The 13,078-nt window shown below is 40.3% G+C and overlaps 1 protein-coding gene across 1 annotated transcript in view; it reads left to right on the top strand.

Moving 5' to 3' along the window:
- The window catches only part of ARHGAP20 (Rho GTPase activating protein 20), a gene marked incomplete at both ends in the record, with an annotated part of 92,413 nt that overhangs the window by 56,266 nt on the left and 23,069 nt on the right, over positions 1-13,078 (top strand). Inside the window, 2 exons of the mRNA XM_081326543.1 lie at positions 3,312-3,482; positions 11,805-11,954. Coding sequence (XP_081182669.1) covers positions 3,312-3,482; positions 11,805-11,954 — 321 coding nt within the window. The remainder of the gene's footprint in view (positions 1-3,311; positions 3,483-11,804; positions 11,955-13,078) is intronic.

Here is a 13,078-nt window from a genome sequence, read left to right as displayed (position 1 = left end):
AAAATGTGAACTTTACTTCTGAATAGAGCCTTGTTCTGTCAAGGAATCTTTAAACATCTGTGATGAAACTGTAGATTCTGTGATATGATATAAGGCGGCACATTTAGCATATGCAGGATACTGTCCAAGCTTGCTGGCCTACATATTGACGTATGTAAACTATAACCTAAAGCAAACTTTACATACCTTTATATCTGCATACAGCAGGGGAGTGTCATGTATAATGAGAAACATATTTTTCAAGAAAAGAGATCATTATTAGCGTAAACATGGTGCGGTGGTTAAGGTTTTGAGCTGGGATTTAGGAGATTTGATTTCAAATCCCCATCAGACCAGTAGCTTACTGATCCTCCGGTCTAGACATTTCTTTAGTTCAGTTGAAGTGAGGGGAGTCCTCCACCTATACTATCTTAAGCTCCCAGAAGAAAGTCTGGATATGAAAGTATCAATAATAATTAAATACATCTATTTATTAAGTATCCAAGGAACATGAGTGTTCCTCAGAATGTGTCTCGATAGATCTTTGCAGTGCTTTAGTGATTGAATTTCAAGGCACAAGAAGCATACAATAATAATAATAATAATAATAATAATAATAATAATAATAATAATAATAATAATAATAATAATGATGATGATGATGATGATGATGATGATGATGATGTATACAAAGCCAAAATTGAGAAGACAGCCACAGACAGTAAGTGCCGCCTATGCAAAGAAGCTGAAGAAACAGTGGACCACCTGGTAAGCTGCTGCAAGAAGATCACACAGACTGACTACAAGCAGCGACATGACAAAGTAGCAACAATGGTGCATTGGAAGATCTCCAAGAAATATCATTTGCCTGTAAGCAAGAACTGGTGGGATCGTAAAATAGAGAAAGTCATACAAAATGATAAAATTAAACTGCTCTGGGACTTCAGAATTCAAACAGACAAGCACCTGCAACATAACACCCCAGACTTAACAATTGTCGATAAGAAAGACAAAAAAGTCTGGATAGTGGACATGGCAGTGCCTGGAGACAGCTGAATAGATGAGAAAGAACTGGAGAAGATAACAAAATACAAAGACTACAAATAGAAATAGAAAGAGTGTAGCAAAGGGAAGCAAGGGTAGTACCAATAGTAATAGGCGCCTTGGGTGCAATCCCAAAACAACTGGAGCACCACTTGAACACCATTGGCATTGACAAATTCACCATTAGTCAATTACAAAAGGCAGCCTTACTAGGAACTGCTTCCATCCTGCGACGATATCTGTAATACCATCAAACATCCACATCTGCCTATCCCAGGTCCTTGGTAAGGACTTGACAGGTAGACAAAAATGCAAAATCCAGTCTGAACATCTGGCTGACTGTGCAATGATCGATGATGATGATGATGAAATTAGAAGAGACCTTGGAGGTCATCTAGTCCAACCCTGTGCTCAGGCAGGAAACCCTATACCATTTCAGACTGTCCAGTCTCTTCTTAAAAATTTCCAGTGTTGGATCATTCACAGCTTCTGGAGGCTGGTTGTTCCATTGATTAATTGTTCTAACTGTCAGGAAATTTCTCCTTAGTTCTAGGTTGCTTCTCTCTTTGGTTAGTTTCCATCTGTTGCTTCTTGTCCTGCCTTCAGGTGCTTTGGAGAATAGCTTGACTCTCTCTTTTTTGTGGCAGCCCTTGAGATATTGGAACACTGCTATCATGTCACCCCTCATCCTTCTCTTCATTAGACTACTAGACATACCCAGTTCCAGCAACCACTCCTTATAAATGTTGCAACTCGTCCCATGACATGAACCAGATTCAGAATTTGTAAAGTTCTTAATACAGGTTGTTTTAGTCATACTTTCTTGTAGAAATATATGGGCCATTTAGAAGCTTTCTTGTTTTGCCTAAGCAAATTCTGATCATCTATTATAACTGTCTCTGCTCTTAATTCATGTTATGATTTTGAGAAGAGAGTAAAATCAAGTGGCAGTATTTGTTGATTCCCAAGATCCTTATTCTCTACTTGGAGGAGACTAGAAAGGGTTTATGGCATGTAGGTGGCAGGATCACATCCACTCTTAGCAATTCTTAGAAACTGGATCCAAAGCAAAGTTTAATGACTTCACTTTCCATACCAATCTGATTATTTTACTTAATTTCAGTACTGTATCTAGTGTGGAAAGTAGATACTGATCTACAGTAGTATCTCGCAGTCATTTATTTCCATTTGTTTATTAGTGGAAACAGCCAATAGATATTCAAACATTTGTAAGAATTATGGAATAATAAAGTACTGTGTTCTTTACAAAGCAGAGACAAGATGATAAGTCTGGATTATTGCTGACTTGCAAGGCGGCTGCAGATAGTTGCTTTTCTGCCAGTGGATGTGAGTCATACTCATGCTGAATGAAGTTCATGTCCTTCCAGCACCAGCTGTCAGGGTTTCCCAAGTCAGCAATATTATTAGACCCCCTGAATATTCCAGCTGCACTCAGCAAGGGTTATAACAAACACTGAAATGGTGAAGCTAGGAAGCAGCCAAACTCAGCATGAGCCTCTCTACCCAGATCCTGAAAGGGTCCTTGGGTGGCCAGCTGTTCCCATTGCTGTCATTCCAACAATCAGGAGCAGGCAAGGGAGGTTTAAGGGGTCTGGAAGCAATGTGTAATAGTCAGATGCAAAGCAAGAAAAGGAAAGATATATAAAACTGGCTTGTTCTGATGATAACGCTTGATTTTTATATGTCTTATATTGTAGCAATAGCCAAATCAAAGTTAGATTAGAATCTGGCTTGCTTTGAGGGAGTTTTCTGCATAATTTTGGGGAAGAAGAAAACTGGAAGAAATTAGTGAAATCCAGCTAACCCTAACCCTCCAGCAGCTAATATTGAGAGTGTAAAATCTTTGGTTAGATTTCAAGTTCCATTTGTGCTTCCATAATTCGTAACAGCATACACAGACAGCTTGGGATTGGGCTTACACTTAACGCTCAGTTTTATGGACCCCAGTTTAGCAGACGTGAAACCTCTGCGCTTTGCCATTTTAGGTATGCATAAATAATCCATTTGTCTTACCACGCGCCGATGTCAAATATCCATGTATTCATATTTAACACACATTTGGTTTAATGGAGCTCCTCCCCATTAGGCTGTAAAATTAAGGACTGACTATAATAACCTTTCTCCCTAGATGTTATAAATGCCAATAATAAATGCATGTGAATTAGTGAAGTTCTGTAGAAGACCAACCGTGGATAAGAGCATTATATTCTTTAAAAAAATCAGACTTCAGTTTGACTCATAGATTGTTCCTTTTGATTTTATAACAGGGAAGGCTGCTTCTCCCCAATCAGTCCGGAGGCATGTCCGCTGGTGCAGTCCTTCCTTTCTCCAGCTCGAGCATTCCTTTTGGAAGGACATGTGCAACTGAAGACAGGTCTGCAAACTCAGGAGCGACACCTGTTCCTCTTCACTGATATCCTTGTGGTTGCTAAATCCAAGTAAGTTTCCTTGTAGAGTACGTCCTCTTGATAACAGTCAGCACCTCTTACTATATTTTATATTGTGGAGTTGGTGAAAGGTTCACCATTCCTTTGCTTTGCTTACTGACGTTTAGATTTCTTTTAACTCTACAACAGGACATTAGATGCAAGCAGAACGTCGGGAGGCTAGTTAGCAAAAGTTAATAGCCTTTGTAATTCTGTGTGGGTTTTCATTACTAGCCATTACTAGTGCTCATCTGGAAAAGAGAGTAGCCCCATTTGTTTTGTGATGAGGGCAGAAAGACTGAATGCTGTGACATGTTTTTGCTTCCTCACAAGGTAATAATCAAGCCGGGTGAAATTAACTTACAGGGGATTGGGAACCCAGAGGATTCCAGTGCCTGTTACCATTCTGTTTCCTTCTACTTTGTTTGGCTTTAAAACTCAGTGATGCTAGTGCTATTAAGTAGTTGAATGTGAAGCTTCATTTATCTGTGTCTAACGTGATCTTTGAGAATGCTTCTTCAAAATAGTAACTACTATAAATTTATTTATTTTTTATTTTTATTTTAATTCCATTTATATCCCGCCCTTCTCCGAAGACTCAAGGCGGCTTACAAGCTTAGCAGTAGCCTTCATTCTATGTATATGCCTGCTTATTAGGGCTTAATGAATTGAAGCTTAATGAAAATTGAAGCTTAATGAAAAAAGAAACCAATTCTTCTCTTGCTGTTGTATGGCCTTATACAGTCTTAAGTTACTGGAAATGGAAATATCCTTTTATGGTTTGCACAGAGAGTCAGTCTAGCTATGTTCTGCTAAGAACTTAGATTTAGCATTTATCTGTACGATTACAAATATTTTCAGGGCTTCAGAAGAGATGTCTCATCAGTGACATCAGGTTACATGTTTAACTGTGTTTAAGGGGGTCACATGTCATTTGGAGCATTGTTTGCTCAAACCTCCTCTCCATCCTTTCAGAGAAGGTCCCCCTCCCCAGACTTTTATAAAGGTAACTAGGTATTCGCTAAGCAGATATGTTAGATTAATTGAGAAACCCAAGAAGCTTTAACATCTAGATTGACTATCTACCATTGAAACCAGAGGGGAAGATGTTGAGAGATTGTTATTGACTTTTTTTTGTCAACTGAGATTATCACTGGGAAAGTATACAACATTCAAATATTCTTACATATAATTTTTTTTTAAAATCCCATTTATATCCTGCCCTTCTCCGAAGACTCAGGGTGGCTTACAATCTAAAGCACAAATCAATGTGCTTAGCAATAGCCTTCATTCTATGTATATGCCTGCTTATTAGGGCTTTCGCCCCCCCCAAGCGGCATTATTACAAAGTCAGCTTATTGCCCCCAACAATCTGGGTCCTCATTTTACCTACCTCGGAAGGATGGAAGGCTGAGTCAACCTTGAGCCTGGTGGGACTCGAACCTGCACTAATTGCAGGCAGCTGGTGTTACTTAAGGAGGCATTAGCCCACTGCTCCACCAAGGCTCTAATTCAGTATGCTGGAGGGTTGCATGCGTCTGTCCTGTATTTTTTTTAACAGTGGCCCTCCAGATGTTTATATAAAGCTTACAAGTAGATTAATTACTAGCTTATCCCCCAAATAATAATGGAAAGATTCTATTCTGTCTTCAACTGTTTACATAATTGCTTTTTCATAAAGAATAGAATAGAACTATCTTGGAGGTCTTCTAGTCCAGCCCCCTGCTCAAGAGGAGAACCTATACCATCTCAGACAAGTGACTCTAGCCTCTTCTTAAAAATCCCCAGTGATGGAGCACCCACGATTTCTGGAGGCAAGCTGTTCCACTGGTTAATTGTCCTCACTGTCAGGAAGTTTCTCCTTAATTCCAGGTTGATTTTCTCTTTGATCAGTTTCCAGCCATTGTTTTTTGTCCTGCCCTCTGGTGCTTTGGTAAATAACATGACCCCCTCTTCTTTGTGGCAGCCCCTCAAGTACTTGGAATACTGCTATCATGTCTCGCCTATTTCTTCTTTTCTGTACACTAGCCAAACCCAAGTCCTGCAGCCGTTCTTCAAATGTTTTAGTCTCCAGGCCTTTGATCATCTTAGTTGCTCTTCTCTGATTTTTTTCCAAACTCTCAACATCTTTTTTGTGATATGGTGACCAAAATTGGCTGCAGTATTCCAGGTGTGGTCTTACTAGGGTTTTATACTGTAAAGTGGGACTATTACCTCGCGTGATCTTGATTCTATGTCTCTGTATTGTATTGGCTTTTTTGGCTGCTGCTGCACATTGCTGGCTCATGGTTAAGTGATCATCCACTAGGACTCCAAGGTCCATCTCACAGTTACTGTTTTTAATGCAGGTCTTGCCCAATCTGTACTTGTACCTTTGATTTTTCCTGCTTGAATGTAAAACCTTGCTTTTCTCCACATTGAAACTCATTTTGTTGGATAGGGCCCATTGTTCAAGTTTGTCAAGATCTTTTTGGATCCTAAGTTTGTCTTCTGGGGAGCTGGCTACTCCTGCCGGTTTGGTGTCATCTGCAAATTTGATGGGCTCCCCTTCAGTTCTCTCATCTAAGTCATTGATGAAGATATTAAAGAGTACTGGGCCTAAGACTGAACCTTGTGGTACTCCACTGCTTATTTCTCTCCATGTGGATGTAGTGCTGTTGAGGACTACTCTTTGAGTACGGTTTGCCAGCTAGCTGCAGATCCCTCTGGTGGTGATATTATCTATTCCAGCTTTTTCTAGCTTACCAAGGAATAGATTGTGGTCTGCTTTATCAAATGCCTTACTGAAGTCTAAGTATACTACGTCCACAGCATTTCGCTGATCTACTAGTTTAGTCACTTTGTCGAAGAATGTAATAAGGTTGGTTTGGCATGATCTGTTTTTAACAAACCTGTGCTGGTTCCTAGTTATAACTTTGCTTCTAGTTGTTCGCAGATCTGTTTTTTTGATTAACTTTTCTAGGATCTTCCTAGGTATTGATGTTAAACTGATTGGTCTGTGTTTCCTGAGTCCATTCCCCCCCCCTTTCTTGAAGATGGGGACCACATCAGCCCTTTTCCAATCCTCAAGTACTTCCCCAGTGCACCAGGATTTTTGAAAGATGTGGTGCAATGGTTCTGAGATAACATCTGCCAGCTCTTTCAGAACTCTGGGATGTAATCTGTCAGGCCACAAGCATGGCCACAAGTTCAAAGATACTCATTCAGCCTACCACTCTTGATTCTTTGGCAAAGAAAGATTTTTCGTTATGGCTTTTCCTTCATAGTTTTTATGCATAACTGCACATGAATTGTCGCTTAGTTTTGTCTATGGCTATAAACACGGCAGTACAATAAGGCTGATATGTCAGTTCTAGTTCATAACTTTGATTTAATAGTGAATGGTCAGATGAATAATCTAAGATCGGTGTCAAGCTTGATTGCCCACAAACAGCTTGTTCAGGCTCTGTTGTGTTTAGGAACATCTTCAAAACACTGTTAATTCAGAAACACAAGGAATACAAAACATTATGTACATGCTTACAAAACACTGCACTTCCAGGAAACCTGTTCCTGAGATAGAATCAGTGTGAGGGCCAGGGTTTTGTTTTTTTTTCAAATTAAATAAGAACTGATTTATGTATCTGCTTATTTTGCCTGTTGCAGTTTTACTTTCCATAAGTGAACTCCAATCTCATTTGAGCAGAGGGTTTTCTTTTTTTTTGTTCCAGTGCTACTCCTAAAACTGCTTTTCCCTCAGCGGAAAAAAAATATATCAGCCACTGATGTCTAATGACATGTAATTATGTCCTAAAGCAATAACTGGTTATGTACAACAAAGCACTGAGCATAAGAGTCCTGTCCTTCACACGCTTTGCTAATAAAGTATTAATAAATTACTTTGTGAAAAAAAATGTTATGTTAATAGGACTGGATGATCTTTCCAGGCAGACATTTTTTTTCTTCACAGTTCTTATTTTAAGAACTGGTATTTTCTCTGATTTGCATGCTAATAAACATTATGTTGCCTTCTTTCTCCCTTGGAACATTTTACATGAATATTAAAGTTCTTTTTTTTAGGTGAATCTACTTTCACATCAGATCTTCCAATTCTGAGAGGTATAGGTAGTCCTCAAGTTGCAGCCACAATTGGGACCAGCATTTCTGTTGTTAAGCAAGGCTGTGGTTAAGTGAATCGCACCTGACTTTACAACCTTTTTTTTTGCCACGGTTGTTGAGTAAATCTGCCTTTCCCCATTAATGAAAGCTGGCTGGGAGGGTTACGGAAGGTGATCACATGACCCTGGAAAGCTGCATTTGTCGTGCCAGTTGTCAATTGCATATAAATTTTGATCATGTGTGAGGAACAGTGGCATAGCCCTTTTTTATTACAGTTGTAAATTTAAATGGTCATTAAATGAATGATTGTAAGTGGAGGACCACCTATAGTCAATTTACTAGGTAAGACATCGTGCAGGCCTTTCGAAATCTTCCATGCAGCCTCCAGGAGGGGATAGACAATCCATTGTTCTACCTTTTCTCCCTTAAAGGCAAATGAGCCTCCCTTGGCCTTGTGAAAATGGAAGTATACACAATGACACCAAATTTTTAATTCATAGGCATCAGACTTGATGGAAGCATGAAGCTTCGTTCATAATTCTCAAGCTGTTTGACCCCTGTGCTCAGTGACTGCTTAATTGTTATTGCAGTAGTCATATCTATGCAGGTGAACAATATCTATAGAATATAGAAATACATGGATATATGAATGTGTCGTGTTCAGAGTTTAAATCCTAAGTCTTCATCTTTGGCGAAAATGGATTTTTGGCTGCTAATTTTCCAGGATGGAACGCAGAGGACATGCTTAATGTGTTGGTCTTCTCTGGTCTTGACTCCAGCCTTGCTAACCTCAGCCCTCATAATAAGCTAGTGTGAAGTCTTAAATGGTATATTTTAATCAAGGTTTCAACAAAGCTCCCTTTTAGTACAACTTCATGAAGTGAGAGGCCACTTCTGGGTTCTGCATTAGAACTGCCATGTTATGTGAATTGATCACTGTGGGAACCTTGGAAGGAGGAAAATAGTCTGTTTCCACATTTTAGACTGTAGTCAATGGAAGGCGGGGGGGGGGGGCTTTCCCGCGTTCTCAGAGATAGGCATGCCAATAATTGGAGTCAAGACAGCTCCATGAGGCAAAACTTGGCAGTTCGCATATCTTTTCTACCTATTTCATAGATCCCCTGCTTTTAATCCCTACTTATTTGAGTGCATGCACCTCGTTGGAATTTTCACCCTTTATTTTTCTAAAAAGGGATTAAATCCTTGAGAGATTGCAAGAAAATTGTATTTCTCTTATTCCATAATTGTAGAAGGTGCTCCATCAGTGCTTATTTGGACTTGAAAATCGCTTTTTGTCCTATCAGAATGTGTACAGGTAGTCCTCGACTTACGGCACTTTGTTTAGTGATCATTCAAAGTTACCATGGCACTGAAAAATGTGACTTACGACTGTGTTTCATAGTTATGACTTTTGCAGCATCCTCGTGATCATGTGATCAAAATTCAGACTCTTGGCACCCGGTTCATATTGTGACCATTGCTGTGTCCCAAGGCCACATGATCACCTTTTGAGACCTTCTGTCAATGGGGAAGCCAGATTCACTTAACAACTGGGTTATGGCACTGGAGATAAATTCCTTATGTGTCCAGTCACTCTTGGCCAATAAAGAATTCTATTTCTATTTCTTGAAATTGACTTAACTATGGCAAAAAAGATCGTAAACAAATGTCTCACTCAGCAACAGAAATTTTGGGCTCAGTTGTGGTTGTAAGTCAAGGATTACCTGTAATGTGCTGATTCATGGAACTGTATAAAAAGGACATTTATTCATTGGTTTGTTTATTTGTCACATATCTACACCGCCCATCTCACCTAAGTTTCTACACAAATCAGTGAGGCACAGAGTAAACAGCCTTGGTGGAGCCTTGGTGGAGCAGTAGGCTAATGCCTCCTTAAGTAACACCAGCTGCCTGCAATTAGTGCAGGTTCGCATCCCACCAGGCTCAAGGTTGACTCAGCCTTCCATCCTTCCGAGGTAGGTAAAATGAGGACCCAGATTGTTGGGGGCAATAAGCTGACTTTATAATAATGCCGCTTGGGGGGGGGGGCGAAAGCCCTAATAAGCAGGTAAATACATAGAATGAAGGCTATTGCTAAGCACATTGGTTTGTGCTTAAAATTGTAAGCCGCCCTGAGTCTTCGGAGAAGGGCGGGATATAAATGGGATTAAGTATATATATACAGAGAGGGCCTCCTCAGGGTGCCACCGGTCAAAGAATGCTGACTGGTGGCCCCCAGGGGGAGGGCGTTCTCTGTGGGCACGCCGGATTTATGGAACCATCTTCCGGTTGAGCTCCGGATGGTGCCCAACCTCCGCTCCTTCCGGCGCGATCGAAAGACTTACCTCTTCGAACAAGCTGGCCTGGCCTGATGGGATGGGGTTGGGTTTTATTAATGTGTTTTAACCTACTTTTTTAAATGTGTTTTAACTTATTGTAAGAGTTGTGGGCATTTTGTTTAATCTCTTTTAATTTTTGTATTTTGTCTTTTAACATGTACTGCCCTGTTCACCGCCCTGAGTCCTTCGGGAGAAGGGCGGTATACAAATAAAATTAATAATAATAATAATATATATAGTAAAGGTAAAGGTTCCCCCGCACATGCGTGCTAGTCGTTTCTGACTCTAGGGGCCGGTGCTCATCTCCGTTTCAAAGCCGAAGAGCCAGCGCTTGTCCGAGGACGTCTCCGTGGTCATGTGGCCGGCATGACTAGACGCCAAAGGCGCACGGAACGCTGTTACCTTCCCACCGGAGCGGTCCCTATTTTTCTACTTGCATTTTTACGTGCTTTCGAACTGCTAAGTTGGCAGAAGCTGGGACGAGTAACAGGCGCTCACTCTGCTACGCGGCACTCGGGATTCGACCCGCCAAACTGCCGACCTTCTGATCGACAAGCTCAGCGTCCTAACCCACTGAGCCACCGCGTCCCTTAATAATATATACATATATATCTGTAAAGCCTTATTGAGGTATTGGCACAGGATTTTACATCAGTTCACTCCTCCCTCCTCCCCAGAGAATTTCTAATCCAAAAACAATTGATTTGGAATTGCCAGAATGGAACTTAGGGGAATTGTGTAATAGAAGAAAAGAATTTGAGTCTTCCTTTATTTCTGTGGACATCATGCAGACAGCAGCTGCCAGTGAATTTTGTGCAGAACTGTGTTTGCATCTGTGGACATTTGGGCTGCTGCCAATTTCTCCAGGGCAAAAAAAAATCTACTTACAAGTAGATGTTTTTTTAGAAAAATAGAGCATTATAAATATAAGCCAGTCCTCTGAAATCCTTAAAAGTTTAAAGGCATCCATATTTGAGACCTAAAGAGCTGCAAGTGGTTGATGGTAGGTCTATGCTATAGCTTAAACAAATTTTGAAAATGCCCATACCTCTAAGGATAAATAATTTGATTTTCTTTTCAGATTGTACTTGTCTCTTTATGGTCTGCTAATATTAGTTAAAAAAACCCTCCAAAATAAGAAGGGTTTAACTGGAATTTAAAGAAGGAAGCTACAATAAACATAATGAAACATACTTTGGTAAAAAGAATTTCAGTCTTTCCTAAAAGACCAGTGGCCAGTTTAGGGCAGGACAGTTCTAGAAATTTTAGAAGCATTCCTGCTGTCATTTGTTCAATAGCCAACATCTAAAGCATGGCCTCCAACTGTATTCTAGGCAAGTGGGACAATTTCTAGGGTCCATGCTTGTGTGAACTTTCAGTCTAACATTTCTGAACTGCTCACCTCTCTCAAAGAAGGATTCTGGGTAGTGTACAATAAAACAACAAAATATAAAACAGTGTATAAAAATTAAAATGTTAGAGTTATATTTTCATTGTACGTATAATAGCTGTCCATCAGAGTCGGAAGTATGTTTGTCCAATTTGTGTATTTTCAGAATGGTTTGAGATCCCACATATGGATTCCTGGGCCCTAATTTCCTGCTATATTGGTAGTGTTACCAACTTAACAGATGAATTACTTATCACTATAGACTAGTTGTGGATGATATTGAAATATAACAAATGAAATGCTTTGTAGCACTCTGTGTGTGTGTGTGTGTGAGTGTGTGTGAGTGTGTGTGTGTGAGAGAGAGAGAGAGAGAGAGAGGAGAGAGAGAGAGAGAGAGAGAAACACCTATGCCTTGTATGTGTCAAGCAATAACATTCAATGTTTTTCTTTTTGTTTCTTTCTTTATATTTTTCTATCTAAAAAAATATGTCTTTTTTTAAATTGCAGGTCCCAGTTGCATTTCAAACTGAAGAGCCAGGCACGCCTCTCTGAAATGTGGACTGCATCTTGCTTGGAAGAGGTCTGTGAGAGCAGCACTAATGCAGATCGATCTTTTGTTTTGGGATGGCCCACAACCAACTGTGTCGCTAGTTTCAGGTACAAGAGATTCTTTTTATTGATTTCTCTATCGTTGCATATATCCGTGGGTGCGATGGCTCAGCAGTTAAGGATGCTAAGCTTGTCAGCTGGAGAGATGACAGCCTCGGTTCAAGACCCAAGCTCCATGCACTGGGTCGAGCTCCCATTACTTGCCTCAGCTCCTGCCCACCTAGCAGTGTGAGTAGATAATTTTTGGTGGGAGGATAACAGCATTCTGTGCACCTCGGTGTATAGCCATGCTGGCCACATGACTACAGAAATTGTCTTTGTACAATACTGGCTCCCTCGGCCAAGAAACAGAGATGAGCATTGTGCCCTACAATTGGACATGACCGGCAGGGAAAACTTTCCCTTTACCTTTTTGCATTTATCCAACTGAGTCACTGCTTAAGAGTTACCTTGGGTGTCAAAACTATATTCTGAAGCCATTAATATTCAGTTATTAAGTTTAAAGAAAAGTGGATCCATACTCCTCATCTTATGAATGAAACTTTAGAATGAGGATCAGGGTTTGCATCAAATTGTGGCTTAGCTTTTAGCAGAATGCAGTTATGCTGATTCAGATTAAGCTATCTCATTTTGCCATATTCCCAGAATTTTAAAAGTTTCTTTATCCTCCCAGACTATTTGTGATGGATGGGAAAAGATAATTAGAGACACCACATCTGCAGCAGAAGAGACCCATGGAAATTGGATGTACCTATTTATAAACAATTAGAACTTGTCATAGAAGCTTTTTAAAGGCCTGAAAAGACAATAGAACAGGGGTGTCAAACTGCCGGCCCATGGGCCGGATGCGTCACGTGGAAGCCGCGCCCACCCCATTCCCAGCAATGGCAAAACCATCCCGATACGTTGTGTGACGTCACGAGTTTGACATGTCTGCAATAGAACATCAGAGTATGAGTGAAATTCTAGAGCAATTTATGGATTAGAAGGAGGTGCTTTTTGGAGGTATTCTGGTTTAATAACGTTTAGGATAGGCATCTTCAATTTGGCCCTTTTGTGACTTGTAAACTAGTCATAAAAGGGCCACGTTTGAAGACCCCTGGTTTAGGATTTTAACAACCCAGAGATTGAAATAAATTGGTAGTCAGGCAAACAGTCTCTTTCAGCCCTAG

Source organism: Vipera berus, assembly GCF_964194415.1.
Source record: "Vipera berus genome assembly, chromosome: 4".
NCBI lineage: Eukaryota > Metazoa > Chordata > Lepidosauria > Squamata > Viperidae > Vipera > Vipera berus.
Note: the sequence above shows the minus strand (reverse complement) of the source record. Positions and strands in the feature narration are given on the sequence as shown.